At 47.5% G+C, this 18,850-nt stretch overlaps 1 protein-coding gene and 1 long non-coding RNA gene across 6 annotated transcripts in view; one reads left to right on the top strand and one right to left on the bottom strand.

The window, feature by feature from the left end:
- PARP11 (poly(ADP-ribose) polymerase family member 11) overlaps nt 1–2,610 on the top strand; it is a 34,764-nt gene extending 32,154 nt beyond the window's left edge. For 4 of the 5 annotated variants that reach the window (XM_069541174.1, XM_060024135.1, XM_060024136.1 and 1 more), the window contains one exon: nt 1,253–2,610. In XM_069541174.1, the coding sequence (XP_069397275.1) occupies nt 1,253–1,569 (317 nt within the window). In that variant the 3' untranslated portion in view covers nt 1,570–2,610. The remainder of the gene's footprint in view (nt 1–1,252) is intronic. The other variant, XR_011246652.1, reaches the window with a different exon arrangement.
- Nucleotides 2,610–18,000, bottom strand: LOC132433423 (uncharacterized). Its single transcript, XR_009521137.1, has 4 exons — nt 17,952–18,000; nt 17,221–17,315; nt 14,024–14,087; nt 2,610–2,781 (listed from the first exon to the last, which is right to left on the bottom strand). It is a non-coding gene; the product is annotated as an uncharacterized lncRNA (long non-coding RNA).
- Between the last annotated feature and the right edge of the window lie 850 nt (nt 18,001–18,850).

Genomic DNA, 18,850 nt, shown 5'->3' with positions numbered 1-18,850 from the left:
GTTCTCCAGTTTGTGCTCACTACTCAAGCAAATTAAGGAGAGAGGGGAGGGGAAAAGGTAAGGGGTGGACATTTCTTTGCTTGGTCCTTATTTTGTACCTTTCCTCCAGCAAGAGAACTGGCTACCACTCAGGATCAGGAGGTGCTACATTTTTTTCTTCTTTTTTTTTTTTTTTTGTGGTACGCGGGCCTCTCACTGCTGCGGCCTCTCCCGTTGCGGAGCACAGGCTCCGGACGCGCAGGCTCAGCGGCCATGGCTCACGGGCCCAGCCACTCCGCGGCATGTGGGATCCTCCCAGACCGGGGCACGAACCCGTGTCCCCTGCATCGGCAGGCGGACTCTCAACCACTGCGCCACCAGGGAAGCCCATGAGGTGCTACATTTTTAAGAGTAAATTAATTTTTAAAATAACGACTTTAAAGGCCATCCCATTTATTTAACTGTAAGAGGATCAGAAAGGTGTTACATTAAGTCCCGTCGGATTTGGGTAATAGGAGACTTTGCAGTTCATTCCCGAAATGTTTTAGGGTAAGTATTCCCTTCATGATGTCAGCCTCCTAGGCCTACCCCTTTGGAAGAGTCGGATTCTTCGTGGAGGTTTCCTCTTTAGGCAGCGGACAAGTGAGCTTGTCCTTCTGGAACGTTCAGGTGTGAATAGGATCACACTCTCCAGAAATCTTTTCCTGGATATGGGGTTCTCTCAGCTCCAGAAGTATTATTGAACAGTTACCCGGTAGCACAGAAATGTGGTGTCTTGGGGTTTGAAATCATCTCTGCAGACCCTTGGCTTCACTGTGCTCTGCAGTGGCTGCTTGGATGGGTGGGTGGTGGATGGGGAAAGGGTGGAAGGAAACAGAAGTGGGAGGGAGGTCCGAGCAGTGACAAGGCAGGTCCTGTCACTTGTGATCACAGAAACCATTCGTATCCATCTTACGTACTGGATTTCTTTATGAGGCTCTTTTTGAAAACACAAGTCTGGTTGCTACGTTTTGGTGGGGACGGGGCTGGTGGTGGTGGTGGGGACTCTGGTCTGTACTGACAGATCTATCCCAGTGGCAGCCTGCATCACAGCTGTCCATAACAGACGGATTTCTGTTCTTTTCTTTAAAACCTACCGGCGAGGAAATTCCATGTCTATTCCTGTTACACAATTCTGTGTGTCTCCCCCCGCTAACAATCACAGTGTTTTTTTGCTTGTGTTTCATACACTCCTTGGAGTAATCTTGGCTCTTCGGGCTCCTTTTTGTTTAAGGAACCTATTTTGCTCGAGATGCTGCTTATGCCAGCCGCTTCTGCAAAGATGACGTAAAGCACGGAAACACATTCCAGATTCACGGCGTAACCCTGCAACAGCAGCATCTGTTTAGAACGTACAAATCTATGTTTCTTGCCCGAGTGCTGATTGGAGATTACATAAACGGAGACTCCAAATACGTGCGCCCTCCTTCCAAAGACGGGAGCTACGTGAATTTGTATGACAGCTGTGTGGATGACACCTGGAATCCCAGGGTCTTCGTGGTGTTCGACGCCAACCAGATCTACCCCGAGTACTTGATAGACTTTCATTGATTTCATTTCCAAGCTTCCATGGTCGAAGAAGTTTTATTTTTCGCAGGGAGATCTGCTTGCCGGTCACCTAGCTGCTCAATGTTAATTATTTGATCGTTTTGAAACAGATATGAAAGAAAGGGGCCGCCCTATAAAAAGACATACTGACTTTAGGGTTGGTTTGTTGTTTGTTTTTGTCCATTACTCATCTTTGTTACAGATCGATACCATTGCTGTTTTAACACCTGGGGTGAAAGACAGCGCTCAGAACGCAATCAGCTGAGTCCCTCCATCTTTAACGTTTACATCCGTGTCTTCAGGGTAAATGTTTTCAGCTCAAATAGACTGATTCATATGTATGTTCAAAAAATAAAAATACAGGCATAAAGGTGTCCCTTCAGAGGAACTGAGCCTTTGTAAACGAATTCTGAGATGATGGTGCACCGATCTACGTGTTGCCTTGTTAGTCTTCCGAAGAGGGGTGGAATTCAAAACCTTGAAGCAGCCTGAGTACCTTGAGGGAAATAGAAACAAGAGAATCGTTGGCAGTGCTGCCAGACAAGCCAGAAGGGGAGGATCAGGACAGGGCGCCCTGCTCCCGGTGCCTTCGGGCGGCAGGCTGCACACTCGGCCTAGCCCTTCTCCTCCTCTTCTGCTGAACTGACTGTAATCAGCCCGCGCGTCATCCCCCAGCGCTCCTGAATTCTTGTACCAAGACTTACTGCACAAGGCTTTTATTGCATCTTCAGAATGAAACTTTTATTTATTATTTAAAACACATACTTTCCCTTTGTTTTGGGGTCCCTACAATGATTACTTCTAAGAGATTTTTTTTATCTGCCGCCCCCCCCCCCACAGCTATTCAGCAAGGATTTATAAAATCCACACTTCTAAATCGTATCTCCCCATTTTGAATCGTCTGCAGAAAGCCTGGGATGCTTGGAACAAAGCTGGGTTACTCTTTTGAGCAGCAGTTGACAATCTGCTAACTCTCTTGAAAAGTTAGGTATAATGCATAATCGCGCCCAGTGGAAGTTTGCTTACCTGCTGCATCTGTTTGGCTCTTCTGTTTTAAGGAGGGCTGAGTGATGTTGGAACAGCCCCTCAAGCTATTCTAGCAGAGGCTGGACAGCAACAAGGCAGAGGTGTCACACAGGAGTTTGGGTGTCAGGTGGGGGAATTGGCCATACGACTGTTAAGTGTTTTTCCAACCTTGATTTTCTATGATTCTACCTGAAAAAAAAAAGAACACTGGTATCTTTTCTGAGAAACCTTTTTCTAACTCAGTTTAATACTAAATTCCCTCTCCATCATCTTCACTCCGTTTGGGCTGAAAGGTAGTGAACGTAATTTAACTTCTCAAGAAAAATCCAGTAAATGTCTATGCCTGGGACGCTCGTTCCCTCACTTGAACTGGGAAGGCATCTAGGAATAATGCAAATAAGGAGTAGGGAGCATGATTAGGTGTGTAATTCTTCAGCTGCCACATACCCCCAGATCCTCGTCGTAGCCCAGAGTACACGTGATTGTGCAGCCGAAAGTAAGTCGTGCGCAGGGAGTACCTAGTGCTCAGGAAGTTGCATGTCCAATGCTTTGCAGTCAAGTGACAACAAACGCTTCCCAATTCTGATGTGCAGACTAACAGCCGGTTTCGATGAAGCGCTGTTAGTGTTTGGAAAGGACACATCTTAGAAACACGCCGAGGTCATCAGGGAAATAAAGGCGGGAAAGTCACCAGGCTGCCTTGTGGGAGGTGGCACACCGCTGCTCCGGACTCGCTCCCAAAAGAGGACCTTAGAGACATCAGGGAGTCAGATTCTGAAAAGCTCTTTCTTCTGCTTACTTGTTATTTGCATACAAAATGATGTCAAAATGGTCTGCACTTCAACACGGCTACCTTTTTTTTTTTTTCCAACTTAACATGATTGCCTCTTGTATCACTTGAATGGGATAACTGTTGTAGCTTTGGGGGTTGTTACTCCTTTGGACACGTGCCGATCTGATCTACAGGAGACTAAGAGCCCAAGGTTGAAACTTGCAAGGCAACCGGTGTGAACTCTGCACTTCGCTAGCTGGCTCGTCTCTAGTAGGCAGAGTGCCCTGCGATAGACACTGTGAGTAACAACTGTGCTGTTATTCATGTCTGAGACCCTACTCCAACTCCCCTTTTATAAGAAAGGGCTGATCGTGATGACCTTTTTTAAACGTGATAGTGTTGAGTTCATCAATGTTAGTGTTCTCTTTGTTTTCATCAGTAGATCGAGTTGAGAATCGTATCATCAGTGTAATCAGACCAGACACCGCCGTTTGCCATCTTTTCTCTTGTCCTCACATAGTGTTGGGGGTGGGAGTGGGGAGAGAAACATTCCAGAGTCATGAATAAATGATTTTTAAAATTCTGCATTAAATACACTCCAGCTGATAGTAACTCTTCTTTTCCACTTTGGTAATATCAGCCTCAGGGTGAAAAAAAACTGTGTTTATAAGAAACAGTCTCCTAAATCTTGGCGGTAACGAACAGGAAGGTTTTGTATTAATGCCAAATACAAAATACAATAGACTGTTCCCGTGAGGGTGGTCAAGACTTGGGAGCCATGTTGGATGTATGAATGTATTGTTTCTACGTGGAGTGATTAAAGCTTTCCGTAGCAGGTCCTGGAGGTCTGTGTGTGCCATGATTCCTGTGTCTCATCTCCACCTTGCGTTATTTAAGTTTTCAACTCAAACTTAATGGACTCCAGAGGTGGTGGTTTCCTGTAACTCTTATGTAACCAACTTGCAGGTGGGGGAAGACCCTTGCTCTCAATTTGAATCATCACGAGCACTAGCTAAGCATATAACCCGTGGGGAACAGCATTTACTCCGTGCAACTGAAAATTCTGAAATAGACCAAGGCCTGGCGCCTTTGCTCTCAGTGGCTTCTGGCACAGAGGAGCATTCTGGAGAGTGTCGGCCGTCACCCGAAGAGCAAGCTACCTGAGTCCACCAACCTCCAGCCACTCCCGGTATGTCCTTTTGAAGTACGTTAGACATTTCACTTAATCATTTAAGCTTCTGTTGGCCAAAAAGGAAGGTATCAAAGATACCTTAATTGTAGAGCTGCGAGAAATGCAAAGCAGAATGACTAAGGCTTATCTACCCATGGAAACAGTCAAGATTTCCGTTCGCTAAAACCGTGTCCCAGTCTGTCTAAATGCCGGACTATTATTGAGATTCATTATGATGAAAATTCACCTGAGCTTTGATGATGTAGAAAAGTGACACCTTTACAGAATTGTGCCTAGGCCATCCAGGTGTTTGAGGTCACCTCCCGGGTCACCAGGAGCAGAGCTAAAAACAGTCTTAATAGTGAGCGGTCCTGCTCGTGCTTCTGTCCCAGACTGCCCTCTGGCCCCAGGGAAGGAGGTTTTATTTATTGTTCAACAAACATTTTATTTTGCGTAAAACAGTCCACTTCTAGATGAAAGTATACATTCTGTACTTGTAAAGAGAAAAAGGAAAGGTAATGAAAAGATAGCAAGGAAAAGAAAAACAAAAACCTTGGCAAACATAATTTTTGATCAGAAGCTTTAGCAAAGTGATTTTGCTTCATTTTACCCCTTTGCACTAAATGCAGGAAGAGGTTTGGTGAAACAAGCCGCCCTGCCTCACTCCCTGTGAATAATCGGATCATGATGCTTGGGCGCCGCTGACGGAAGAAAGGAACGTTTTAAAGAAATATGAGGTACCTGGTTCTCGGGGGCTGCCTGGTCAGTGAGAGTGATCTATAAGGGAGAGGTGAGCCCAAACGTCTCGGAAAGGTGTTCATAGCTCATCATTAACCTTCACTATTCCGCAGGAGTAGTTTTCTTCTCATGTTTTCCCAGACTCCAGGCTGGGAGCTAGCTGGGGAGCTGGTTTGGTCCCTCTCTTCCCCCGCCCCCGCTCCTCTGCTGCCCTGGGCTCCATCCATCCCAGGTTAGAAGGTGTCTTGCTTATTCCTGACACCTGCCGGCTCCTTCCTTGCTGTGACTCAGCTCAGCCTCCTGCTGTAAGATTATGTAATGCGTTTTCTCAACTCTAATTTCCTGGCTTTTGTTCCTCAGCCCTGCAGGCTATGAACTTGGCTTTTATTTGAACTTTCTCCCTGTGTGGCTGTGGATCTAAGAAATTAGCACTGGTTTCTTGTGAGAACGGAGCATAGGGCCTTGCCAAAGACATTTGTGTTCCCTGCAGCCTTTTAGCTTTGCTGTACCTTCTATGGAGACGCTGCACAGCAGGCTGATTCCGGCTCTCATCTCACTATTTAAGCCAGCTCAGGGGAGTCACAGTCCAGAATTGAATCCAGATCATCTCTGCAATCTTAGCCATAAATCCAGATGGTGCTTCTTGTGTTTTCCTGTTCCTGTTTAAGAAATACCTTGTCCTGAGAGGCTCCTTACACTTTGGTATCTCCTCGGGGCACACGTGGAAGCTGCAGGCATTCTAAGTCCACACTCGATGGCATTCTGAGAGAATCAGTATTCCGGCCCAGTTCCTCCTCTTTATTCCTTTAAGAAAAAGATCAAGGAACTTCCCTGGCAGTCCAGTGGTTAAGACTCCACGCTTCTACTGCAAGGGGCACGGGTTTGATCCCTGGTCTGGGAACTAAACTCCTGCAAGCCATGCAGCCAAAAAAAAAATCAAGCCCCACCTTTTATTTTTTAACATCTTTACTGGAGTATAATGGCTTTACAATGGTGTGTTGGTTTCTGCTGTGTAACAAAGGGAATCAGCTGTACGTATACATATCAAGCCCCATCTTGAGAGTGCCGATCTGAGTTTTCTTTCTGGCTTTGCTCTTTGGCTCCGTGTCACCTTGGATAACTCACCAGAGGGGGAAGGTCACTTCTCAGAAGGTGAAGTTTGTGAAGGACTGACCGGACTCCTGTTAGAAGAAAAGCCCGTGGGTGGATTTCTCTAGGCAACACCTGACCTGACTGAGGCCCAGGAGGCAAGCGTTGGGATGGGAAGGGAAAGGGATTGACCTGGTTCTCCCCAAATCTCCCGCCACTCAGTCTGTTCCCCCTTGAGTTCACGACTCTGAGTTCCCGGGGTGTGCCCGGCAGTGACCGAGCCAACACAGCCCTGCCCTTGCGGGACTTACCGTCCAGCAGGAGGACACATCCTGAACTGTCACAAGAGCCGCCAAAAGGGAAGCTGAGGCCACTCGGGAGCCTGTGACAAAGAGATGTAACCTGTCCCGGGCGTCAGAGGAGGCTTCCCTAAGGAGTGACATCTGGATGTGGAGACCCAAAAGAGGGGTGGGCGTTAGTTAGGTGGATTCTGGATTCTGGCCACACCCAGCTACCCTACCAGGCTCCGGGAGATGAGGGACGAGGTGTGGGTGGAGGCCCGTGGAGCACTTTTTATCATTAAAGTGAAGGTGACAGGATCAAAGCCACTTAAAGAACCAGAAAGTGTTGCCCTAATGCCTGCACTGGCCCTGGCCCTGGGAGCCGGCCTTCAGGGAGCCCGGCCAGCGCTGGGGTTACCTGGGGACAGCAGCGGGGCTTGCGAAGATTTTTACTCAACTTACTAAATGTCCAGATGCGCGTTAGGCAGAGTTGTTACTTCCTGCCCCCGGGCCTTTGCTCATGCCTGCCTGTCTGCCCCCTCCCGCCCTCCCAGAACACACGCTACATACCTCCTACCTTCAGAGTCCTGTTTATCTGAGGCTTGGGCTCTGGAGTCAGAGGACCTAGTTGAACCCTAGCGCCACCACTTGCCAGCTGTCTGACCCTGGGGAGGTTACTTCACCTCCTCATGTGTCAATAGGGATAATAATAGTGCTACCTTGCATGATGAAATGACGTCTGTGAAGTGCTTAGGATAACGCCTAGGGAAATATCATCGGGTGTTAATATATAAGACCCTTCCCCTTTCAGGAAGTGTTCTGTAACGAACACAACTCTCACAACCCTGGGATCCTTACAGGATCCACGCTGCACTGGGGTTCTTTTTGTTTCTCCTTAACATTTACCTGGTCAATGCCCTTCGGCCAGACACTCGCAGAAGCAGCCCTGGAGCTAAACAAGCAGGGTTGTAGTGAGTGAGAGTCCAGACCAGGAGCGGTGGAGTGTCCCAGGAAGAGGGGCTTAGAAAGAGCTTATTGAGGATTCGGGGAACATCTAAGGAAATGGGGCTTTGCCCTAGATGGGAGGCTGCCAGGAAGCAGACAGGCAGGTCTACGATTAGGTCTTATCTGCAGGAGGGAGAGACAAGCCTGTGGATAGGCTGCAATTTGTAAAGCAGCAGCAGCCCTTGTGTGGCTGAGGGATGGGTGTTTGGTGTTCTGTGGGTGGCACACTGACCTTATTTTTGTCTGTGCTTAGACAAAATTATGAGGTGGCCTTGCTGTGTCTCATTTGGTCATAGTCTCCTTGTAACCTTGCCCAAGGTTGGCATTCCGTGAGTTTATGAGCAATGGGAGAATAACATGGCAGTGCAGTTGCCAGGCGAGGTTCTAAGTGTCAGGGGCTGTTCTCTTTTTCTCTCTCAACCTATTAATGAACTATTTATTTGGACTAGTTTTCTTCTCCCAGGGAAATTGTAAGTGAATATATTCATTCATTCAACAAAGCACTAGCTGAGTATCTATCTGGCCTAGGTACCAGGCACTGTGTCAGGTAGGATACAGTGGTGAAAACCCTGCCTTCCTTCAAGGAACTCAGAGTCAGGCATAAGGGAGATTTAAAGACTGTCTGTGTCACTCCATTTTGCTAGTTGAAATGCCTTCTTCAACTTGCCCACCAAGAAATTCTCCATCCTGTCTGGAACTCCCAAACGTCCAAGCCCTGCACCCACGAGGCGGGGCTAGAAACTCAGCGTGAAGTTTAGACCTGCCACCCCTCCCCGTACCTTGCACCCCTCGGACTGTGTCTGCCCAATAAAGATACCCAGACCGGGTGTCCTGCGTGTTCCCCGCTGCACCCCTGTGCGGTCCACACTCAGGACGTGTAAGGGAACTCGACATCCTCACATCCCAACGCTGGACTGACTCCTCTCATAGTTTTCTCAGAAGGATATTTTAATTCAACAAACAACTTAATGTTTTCTGAATGGCTTTGCTATGTAGGGCGATTCTGTCTGGGTGGAGGACCGACACCACGATGCTGGGGGTTCCTAATTAGACTGGCATCTGGGCAGTGAGATGCTGTTGAGGGTGGAGCAGCAGGGCACTAGAGGGCAGCATCTCACCCCAGAGCCCAAGCCGCAAAGTCAGGAACTGAGCTCCTGTGACGAAACCTCAGAGAACAGGGTGGAAGGCCCCTCCAGAAGGTACCTGGTCTCCTCTGCCACGAGGTGGCGCCATCCCTGGTCAAGTCCATCTGGGTCTGTATTCATCCCTTTTGTACTAACTGCTGGGAAAAGCAGGCCCCTTTCCAACAGTAACCTCTTCAAATGTTTTAGAATCTGGCCTGTCGGAAAGCGCTTCTCAGATAACCTCTTTACGTACTATCATTGAATCCTTGAATCCTATTTTCTTTCCTTTTCTCATGTGAAATTTTATGTCATCCAGCAGATAATTTGGGGATACTCTCTGAGTCCGTAAATACAAAGATACCCTTCAAACCTCCCCTCTTCAGGCATCAAATAAAGTAAACTCACAATCTCGAATCCTGTAACTTCTCTCTTGCCTACTCTCTACCTCCTCATCTCCCCATGAGGCTGCCTCCGGGGATGCCCTGTGTCATCATTAAGTTATGGAGCCCCAGGGTTTCACCACCCTCCTTGGCACAGATAAGAGACTCACCTTCTTACAATTGTAAAGTCACCACCTCGGAACACTGCATATCTGTGCTCTTTACCAAATGTGTGTCCAGAAGTTGGGCCATAAACTTAGCTTAAAATTGGAATCTATGACATATCAACACACATTTCTGAAATACTTTCTCAAAGTCCGAGGAATTGAACTTGGTACACTGCAGATTTTTTAAAGGTAAAATTTCATACCGTTCCTGTGAAACTGAGGTGGGGTCAGGTAGTCATTTGTCACTGCTGCGAGGACAGGAAAAGCTGACTCCCGGGTCATGTGTCAGTCTCAGAGCTGGCAGAGGTCCCAGCCACAGGCTTTGTGATCATGGGGCCAGCGATCCGTCTTTTACTGTAACTTCGTTGTAATGTGGCTATAGCTGCCTGCTCTGGGCTCTGATATCCTCCATTTAAAAACTATATGTATTACAAGGTCAACGTTTAAAAACTATGTGTGTCCTGGGTTTAGCATTTTCTGTTTGCAAAGCAATGTGATGTAATGAAAAACATAAGTTTCAGAGTCAGACCACTGCGTGTTACAGACGCAGCTTAGCCACTTTCTAGCCACGTGGGCTGGGAGAAGTCGCCCAGCTTCTCTGAGCTGCTGTCCCTTGTCTTTTAACGCTGCTGTGAGAATCACCCGAGACTGGGCTATGAAAGCGCTTGGTACAGTGTCTGATGAACACTGGCTGCTCCACACTTAGATACAGTTTTATCCCTGGCTGAGCTCTTCCCAGAGGAGGGCATCTGTCAGGCCAGGGTGAAGGCCCAGAGGCCTGGGAAAAGTGACAGTGGAGAGCTAGTGTCAGATCTCAGCACAGGCCTTCGTCTCTCAAGGAGCGTTAAGAGCACAAGATGCAGGAGAGGAAAACCAGGCACGGACAGGCCAAGCGGCACGAATAAGAATCCATCTGTGACCGAGATTCCATCCCCCGGCTTCCAGACAGCCTGGTGGGCTGGGGGTGGAGCAGGTTGTTGATAAGAGTTCCTTCCAGCCTGAGGACTCTCTGTTGAGAGGTCTTCGCACATTTTCATCATCAACAGTGGCAATAGCACCTAATGCCGTGGCTCTTCCTGGATTACCGTGGCCTGCGTTAAGGACCTGCCATCAGCGACTGCCAGGTCCTCAGGGCCAGTTGTAATTTTGCTTCTCGTTTCTTCCGGCAGAATCTAGCTCATTGTCTTAATATGAGCATGTATATTCGTTGGCTTCACAGTGACCTGCGTTAACTTGCATCTCATCTTGGCTCTTCCCCAACCTTGGCAAGTCACTTCCTCCCCCTGGGCCTCAGCTCCACCTCTGTAACATGAGGGGGTGGTCTAAGGCCCATTCTAGCTCTTGTCTTCTGTGATCCACAGCTCTCAGTCTCTCAGAGCCGCCAAAAATAAAAACAAGGTCACTCCTGCAAAGCAATTTATGTTCCCAGTTCTCCCAGTTTAGCATCAGACTTGGACCATAAAAAGGAGGGTAGACAGAACACTAAATAATAAGCAAAGTATACTAAAGGATGAAGTAGCAGAGACTGAGGGTATTTCAGTGGAGCCAGAGGTTTTTTTTTTTTTTTTTTTAAATATTGGCTATATTACCAGTGCTGTACAATATGTCCTTGTAGCTCTTTTATTTTATTTTTATTTATTTTTGCTGAACCGGGTCTTAGTCGCGGCACGTGGGATCTTCGTTGCGGCATGCAGAATCTAGTTCCCTGACCAGGGATCAAACCCAGGCCCCCTGCACTGGGAGTGCAAAATCTTACCCACTGGACCACCAGGGAAGTCCCTAGCCAGAGGTGTTTGAGAGAAAGTGGACGCTCTTGCCAGGTGACCTTTGAGAGTCTGGTCCATTGTAATAAGAGGAATGATACCAACTGGGGGTGTTCCCTGCTGCCATGCAGGTTAGATGACATCCACAGGCAGGGAGCATCCTCATAGGGAATCTAGATTTCGAGGAATTACCCCAAATGTCTGGGGCTGTGAAGCATAAGGTAACTGGCACAACTCTGGGTGCTAAGTCCCCACCTAGAGCAGAGGGAGTGCAATGGCTTCGCAGGAGCTGGCTGGCTGACTTCATGCCTTCGTCTTCTATGTGAGAAAGCAAATTGCAGGGGAATGACATGGGGGGTCATTCTGAATAAATTCTAATGCGTATGCAAAGTTAGATCACTCAAAACTAAATGCTCTTAATTGTAATGACAATTTACACAGCACAACTGTCTGGAATCTTTGCGGCTGAAACCTGCTAATCTAGGGAAAAGACTCAGGACTGAAAAACAGGCATTTGCCTTGTTTAGCATGTAGCCAGCTCCACAGGTACATTGTCCATTCACTTGTCAGTAGCGCAGGGTGCACTTTGGAGCCCAGGGAAGATGAAAGTCTGTTTACCGTTCGGACTAATAGGACAGTGAAGAAGCTTCAAAAGTGTATGGCAATATGGGGCAATGGTTGTTACAATAGCATTTGGCGAACTTGAATAAAGTATTTTGGATGGAAATAATGAAACCAAATTCACCCACTCATTAGCCTTTAATTCACTCTCATTTCCTAGAGAAAAAAAAAGGAACTAGGGAGTTTTGGTAATGTGAAGTTTCAGCTATTAAAACTACTGGAGAGCGTGGTGGACATTCCCGTTTTATTTACCTGGTGCTGTTCCCATCTCCTGGGAACAGCAGACACACCTGGGCGCACCTGTTCTCTCCTGACCCAGCTTGAATAAGTGAGCCTTAACAAGAGCTACCTTTTTAATTTAAAAATAATAAAAACATTTTAATACAAAAGGCATCTCCTTGGCTATAATGATTGTTCTCAGGGTGGATACCAGATACAAGCTAGTTCAACCATATTGTCTTATTTTCTCCACTGTCCAGAGTGTTTGACCAACCTATGGGCATATGACCTAATCTGACACCTTCCGTGATAATTCTGAATTTTGACTTGTCACTAAGGGTAAGGGCCTTTTTTTTCCTGATGCTGAATCTGTCAAGTTCCAAACCTAGAGATGCTAATGGTTGTGTCTCTAATATTGGGAGAAAGCTCATCTTCAGTAGGAGAAAAAAAAAAAAAAAAAAAAACCTAACACATGGAGAGAAGTAGACGTGAGAGACGGAAGGAAGAAAGTTCCGGTGGCCTTCCAGCCTCTGGTGCCAGGCATCCCTGAAACTAGTTTCATCCCTGCCTGTCCTCCGGTTTGATTAACACGAGCCAATAAATTGCCCTCTTTGCCGTAGGTAGTTACTATTGGGTTTCTGACACTTGCAAACGAGAGTCCCGACTGATGCAGACAGGAAGATAATGAAGTCTGACCTTGATCCATTGCAGTTTAAAAGACTCTTCTCTGGGTGCTAATGGAGCTCGAGGGGAAGATCAGGACCAGGGATAGAGGTTTGGAGGTCATGTTTGGATTAGTCGCTGTCTGAGCCACGGAAGCAAACGAGCTCCCCCAAGGCGAGCGTAGGAAGTGACTGGCGGTGGGAAGTGACAGGCGGTGGGGAGGCATCGTGAAGAATGCCAGCGTGCAAGGGCACAGGAGGACCAGCTGCCTCGCTCTCAGGCCTTTTCTGATTTCACCCAGCTCTTCTGTTCTCATGGTCCTCCGTGGGGAGAAGGCAAACTCCAAATCCACGAGGGGCCGCCAGCGCGCTCGCTCTCTCACTTTTAACTGTTCTAGGGCCACATCTTTTGAAATCTGCCTCCTATAGCTTTCAGGCATCAGAGCAATTCTAATTCTTCTTCCCCCAAACGCTCTTCCTTATATTTGAAATCTGTGATCTCATAGCTTCGGTCTTCTTCTTCAGGGTTAAGTCTCTCACGTCTTTCAGCCGATACTCATCTGACAGTGATTGGATTTTCCTGAACCCTTCGGGTCTTTTTCATGGATGGTGGTTCTGGTGGTTCTGTAGATAGTCGCATTGTTGGTGTGCTCGTGAGAGGAGGTGAGCTCGGGGTCTTTCTGCTCCGGGTCTTAGCTGCTCTCTGAACTCTTCTAGATGCTTGTCCATGTGGCTTGGGAAGGGTGGCGTCTGGAGCAGATACTGTTTCCGATTTAATGTGCCCAGCACGGAGCACAGTGGATCTAATGTCTCCCTGACCTGAGCACCATGCTGGTTGAACGGTTGGGAAATACTGCCCTTGTGAGCAACCAAAAGGTCCCAAGGCTTTCTTTTCTTCTAGAAATTGCTGGAAAGCCAGCTGAATAGAATCCATAGTGGTGATCGTGTTCGAGCCTAAATAAAGGCCTTTACATTCTTCTCTGTGACATTATTTTTGATATAAAAAGATGATCATCGTAACATTATCTTTTAAGACCAAATACAAGCACACCTCATTTTACCGCACTTCGCAGATGTGTTTTTACAAATTGAAGGTTTGCGGCCACCCTGTGTCGAGCAAGTCTGTCGGCGCATTTTTCCAACCGCATTTAGCTCACTTCGTGTCTCTGTGTCACATTTTGGTAATTCTCACAATATTTTAGACTTTTTCATTGCTATTATATTTGTTATGGTGATCTTTGATGTTACTGTTGCAAAAAGGCTACAAGTCACTGAAGGCTTACATAATGGTTAGCCTTTTTTAGCAATATGGTATTTTTTAATTAAAGTATATATATGGGTTTTTCTAGACATAATGCTATCGCACAGTTAATAGACTACTGTGTTGGATAAATACAACTATCACATGCACTGAGAAGACAAAAGTTCACGTGACTCACTTTATTGAGATGTTCACTTTATTGCTATGGTCTGGAACCAGGCCCACAGTTTCTCTAGGTCTGCCTGTAATTAGAAACAACATACCTGGTCAAAATAGGAGAATGAAAAATATATTTCAGTACATACATAAGATGGAATATTGTGTGTCTGTGAAATGGTCTTTCTGAAGGAAGGATTTAGGAGGTAGTAAATGGATTTAAAAAAAAAAAACTGCTAGTACCACCTCAAATTATTTAGGATCAAATTAAAACATAACATTGATTTCTCTCTTTATTCCTCATTTTGCCACTTGCCTCTCCCTAAGGAGGTGGCCATCTGGGTGGGGAGCAGACTTCCCTTGCCCCCTAAAACTGCAGTTGTAGAATGAACTTCTGTGGGTTTTAATAGCGATGACGTGGTCCCAGGGTGCATCCTAGTCTATTTATTGTCTTTGGGAGAAAATCACTAGCCACCTTGCCCCTGCCTACATCCAACAGCTTGTCCTTGGCCAAAGGCAATTGCACTGTCTTCCATGTCACTAAATTTGGCAGAAACTTGTTTGCGTGAAAATGAAGGAACGTGTCTGTGTCCTGTTACCTCTGTCGGTCCATGATGGGCAATTGTGTCTGGAGCTCTGGAGGAACTTCTTAACTGTCTCCAACCCCCTAAAGGGTTGTGATGCAGAAGATGGTGCCCAGATGCCCTCCATCCTCTCTGAGGACAGACCAGAGGGGCCAGATTGAAACTACAGAACAAGATGTTTCCGGAGACATCAAAAAGAATTGTCTATCGTGGTTTGGTTTTATTTTATTTTATTTTTAAATTAACTTTTATTGGAGTATAGTTGATTTACAATGTTGTGTTAGTTTCTGCTGTACATCTGTCCACTCTTTTTTAGATTCTGTTCCCATATAGGTCATTACAGAGTGTTCAGTAGAGTTCCCTGTGCTATACAGTAGGTCCTTATTCCTGTCATGGTTTTAAAACGCAGAATTGGTGACAAGGGCAGCAGTGGAATTCCTTGCCTTGAGGATGTTTAAGGACAGGAGAGACAGGCAGCTGGACTGGGCAACCTCCTAGGGAAGGTGACGTAGCGAGGTCGCCCCTTCATGAACGACCCTCCAGGCAGACACGCGCTTGTCCTTAGAGCTGCTCTCGGGGCTGATCACGAGGTGGGCTCGCGCCTCATCTCCCCCGCTGCCCCAGCCTCTAACAATGTTTGGGGCAAGGAGACTATCTGACGTGGCCCCTTGTACATAGGAGAGACTCAGGAAAGGTTTTGGAGGGAATGAATCAGTGCAGATGAAAAGTGTCTTGGGAATTCCCTAGTTCCTCACCTCTTCCTCCTTTCAGCCCAGTCCCCAGCTCAGGTGAGCTCCCAAATCTCTTCCAGCTCAGAAATTGTACTAGTCCGGGTTTGCTTGGGTTGTCACGACACGCTTTCACCTTTCTTGGCAAACACAGACCTCACAAGTCACACCTAAATGTGAATTTCCTAACAGTTAATAGCTGCAGAATAATATACATTATTCCAGTGAATCCTCACAATGCTGTGGACTGGCATCATGATCCCAACTTTACTGATAAGCAAAAAAGCTCAGAGAGACTGACACGTCCCAGGTTCAGTAACTAACAAGGATGTAAGCTCACATCTGTCTGACTCCAAAGCCCGGCACTTAAACACAAGGCCAAGTGAGTTCTCTCACCCAGGAATATACAAAATTATCTAAGTATATGGATACCTATACCTATATCTATACCTGTATCTATACATATACCTATATCTATATATCTATCAAGGAGGAAAAGCCCAAGAGACCTTAGTCCTTTGCTTAGTCTCCTGTGATGGGATAGCAAGTCCTGTTCACCAGGGTGAGGGAGACATAAGTTGCATCGTATGAGGGACTAAATCCCCGCCTGCCTTGGAGACCAGTCCTGGTATCCGGCCGCCTGAGTCTAGCTGGCCCCAGCCTGCTCTGCTCAGCCTATAAGGGGAGGCAGGTCCCCAGCTGTCTACCGGCATGGGGTCACCAGGTACCTTAGGGATGCTTGGCGCCCTGACACTTGAGTGTGTGTTACTGCCTGGCCAGCGTGGGCCTCAGCATTGCGTCCACCCGCAGGGCCAGTTTCCATCACCTGCAATCTGGCAGCTGAACCCTGGGAAGCAGGATCTCTGTCAACAGCCCAATTTTATGGTTTATGTTTCTCTCCTTCAGTTGATTTGTTCTCATTTTGGGTCACTAATCCCCTGCGGGGAACTGATGATCAGACTCAGGTCACAGAGGACCAAGGCTGTTATGGATTTAACTGCCACATCAGAAATAGCTAATGCTGAAATCCGGTGCGTGTTACCTGCGGGCCTTGTGCATTGAGTTCTCCTGGCGAATCTCTTACTTTTTGACCAAATATGTTGGTCTTCTGAGACTCCTTTTTAAGAAAGTTATAAATTCCCTCCTTGTCATTATGGTGCAACTCACAGGAGAGTGTGACTTCATTTGCACACACTTTTCTTGGATTGAATGAATCAGCCTGAAGCAATTGTCTCTTGAAGGTTTGTTAGCCCATCACTGGAGAAGACGGTCTAATTAGCATTTTAGGGCAGGGACTGGCCCGTTCTAAGGTGAGGGCTGAAGGGGAAACACGGGTTTATTTTCAGTGGCACTGGCCTTGGTTTCCAAAAACTTTCATCCTCTGTGCTGAAGCGAAGACAGGGCAGGGGGAGCTGGGACTTGGGGCCCCTACTTTGAAAGGGTAATGAGCTCTGGGAGTACACCCACTAGACTGTGTAATTCTCCGTGGGTGAGGCCTATTGCCATACGCTTGTATCCAGGGCAGCGCAGTGCGGTGATTAGCAGTGTAGACTCTGAAGCCAGGCACCCTGGGTTCAAGTCCTGCTAGGAGCACTCGCAGGCTGTGTGGCCCCTCTGTGCTTCAGCTGCCCTGCCAGTAAAGCATCACCTGTCTCCCGGGGCTGCTGTGACAGCTCGATGGGTCAGTACCCCTCAGTGTTAGAACACAGCCTGGACTGTAGCAAGTACTTTACATCTAACACGGTGCCCAGTGCCTCCTGGGCTCACACATGTCTGTGAATGAATAGAGCAGCCTTCCATGGCTCACTTGTCCTAATTCCCAAGGATAAGGGGTATCCTTACCCCTGGATCAGAAAGGTAGGGACACATCTCTAGAAAGAAAAAACTGACTAGTGGGAATGACTGACCGGGAGGAGAGTGAAATCTCTTTGTGGTTCTCGTAACAATCCTGACTCTCCTGGGTCTGGGAGTCCGGGGTGTAGTCCTGCGTATTTACCAGGAGCTGGAGGTGGGGGAGGGAAGGGGCTCGTGAGTTCTTCAAACCAGAGAAAGGACGATCCTCTGCTCTGTGCGTGCGCGGGTCCACGCTGGCTACAGCCGCCGCCGTCCGCCAGAGGGCGCCCTGGGGTTGACGTCCCATAGACAGTAACCGCGCCTACCCCTCCAGAGGGCCTCAGCTGAGTTTCTCAAGGACTGTCCTTGGTCTTTCTTGAATTTTTACCGCCTGGAGCCTTGACACTATCAGCTCCCCCTCCCCCCTTCTTCATCCTCTTTCCTGTGACCCCGAGCCTCTGGTTAAGGACTATGCCCTTCTGCGCTTCACAGTATTTAGAGATCACGGTGAACGCGATTCTGTGATCCCTCGGAGTAGATTGCCTGGTGGTCTTCTAAGCATTATCGCTGTGGCAGATCGTCTCACTGTCAGCCTGTCTTTAACATGTGTGTTTGCATGCACGTGCGCATGTGCACATATACCCACTTGTATGTAATTTATAAGTGAGTATACGTACATGCACTTGAAAAATATGGTGTTTGTACTCCTATTCCCTTAAGATGCCTTGCTTCTCCTACTGCTTGAGGCTTCTGGCTTTCTGTGTTCCTTCTACCTTCCCAAGATTGCAATCTCCAGAACACTTACCTTGCTACCGGACCAAACTTGGGTCCCCTTGCTCACGGGCAGTAAAGCCGTTCTACTGACCCTGGGTTGTAGGGAAGGAAAGGACAGGGTTTATTGCAGGTGCCAAGCAAGGAGTCCAGGACAGCTAGTACTCCAAACACCCGAACTCCCCCGTGGGTTTCAGGAAAGGAGTTTTAAAGGCCAGGTGAGGGAGAGGAGTCCCAGAGTATGTGATCAACTTGTGCACAGTTCTCCAACTGGCTGCTGGTGAGGTGCCAGGGCAGTGTCCCAGGGGTTCCCATGATCAGTCCTCAGCCTCCGGGAGTCCTGGGGTCTATGTGCTCACGGTCAAGTAGTTAACTTCTCCCATTTGGTGGGGGGTTTCACATCTGTAAAACAACTCAGGAAATGTGCATCAGATACTATTATCTGGGTCCTTCAGAGAGGAGCTACAGCAGAGGATACAGGGAGGGGTCTGACCCCGAAGGCCCCATAGGTTCCTGCTCGGTTACAACCTTGCACCAAATGTGAGGTGTAGTTCAATGCCTGGAAGCGAAAGGAAAGAAAAGGAAAAAATTGTCCCATCTCATATTCTGCTAGCGTGAGAATGCTTTATATTTTTCAGGAAACATTAACTTTACCAGGAGATGAACTTGTAATTCCTACCAAGTGAGCTAGTTGACCATACCTTACACACACCGCAGGTACACAGACCATACCTTACACGCACCACAGGTACACAGACCATACCTCACACACACCGCATCTACTGGGTAGTATACTGTCTCCACATGTGTTCTCCCCGAATTCTCCATCCTCCAGATGCCAGGGTCCTCAGGGAAAGAGATGGCACTTTTCAGCTTTTCTCCCCAGCCTCCCTACCAGAGCCTGAAAGACAGTCATTAGTTACATGAGGTTAG

The sequence above is a fragment of the Delphinus delphis genome, chromosome 11 (genome assembly GCF_949987515.2).
Source record: "Delphinus delphis chromosome 11, mDelDel1.2, whole genome shotgun sequence".
Lineage (NCBI taxonomy): Eukaryota > Metazoa > Chordata > Mammalia > Artiodactyla > Delphinidae > Delphinus > Delphinus delphis.
This window is presented reverse-complemented; position numbering and strand designations above follow the sequence as displayed.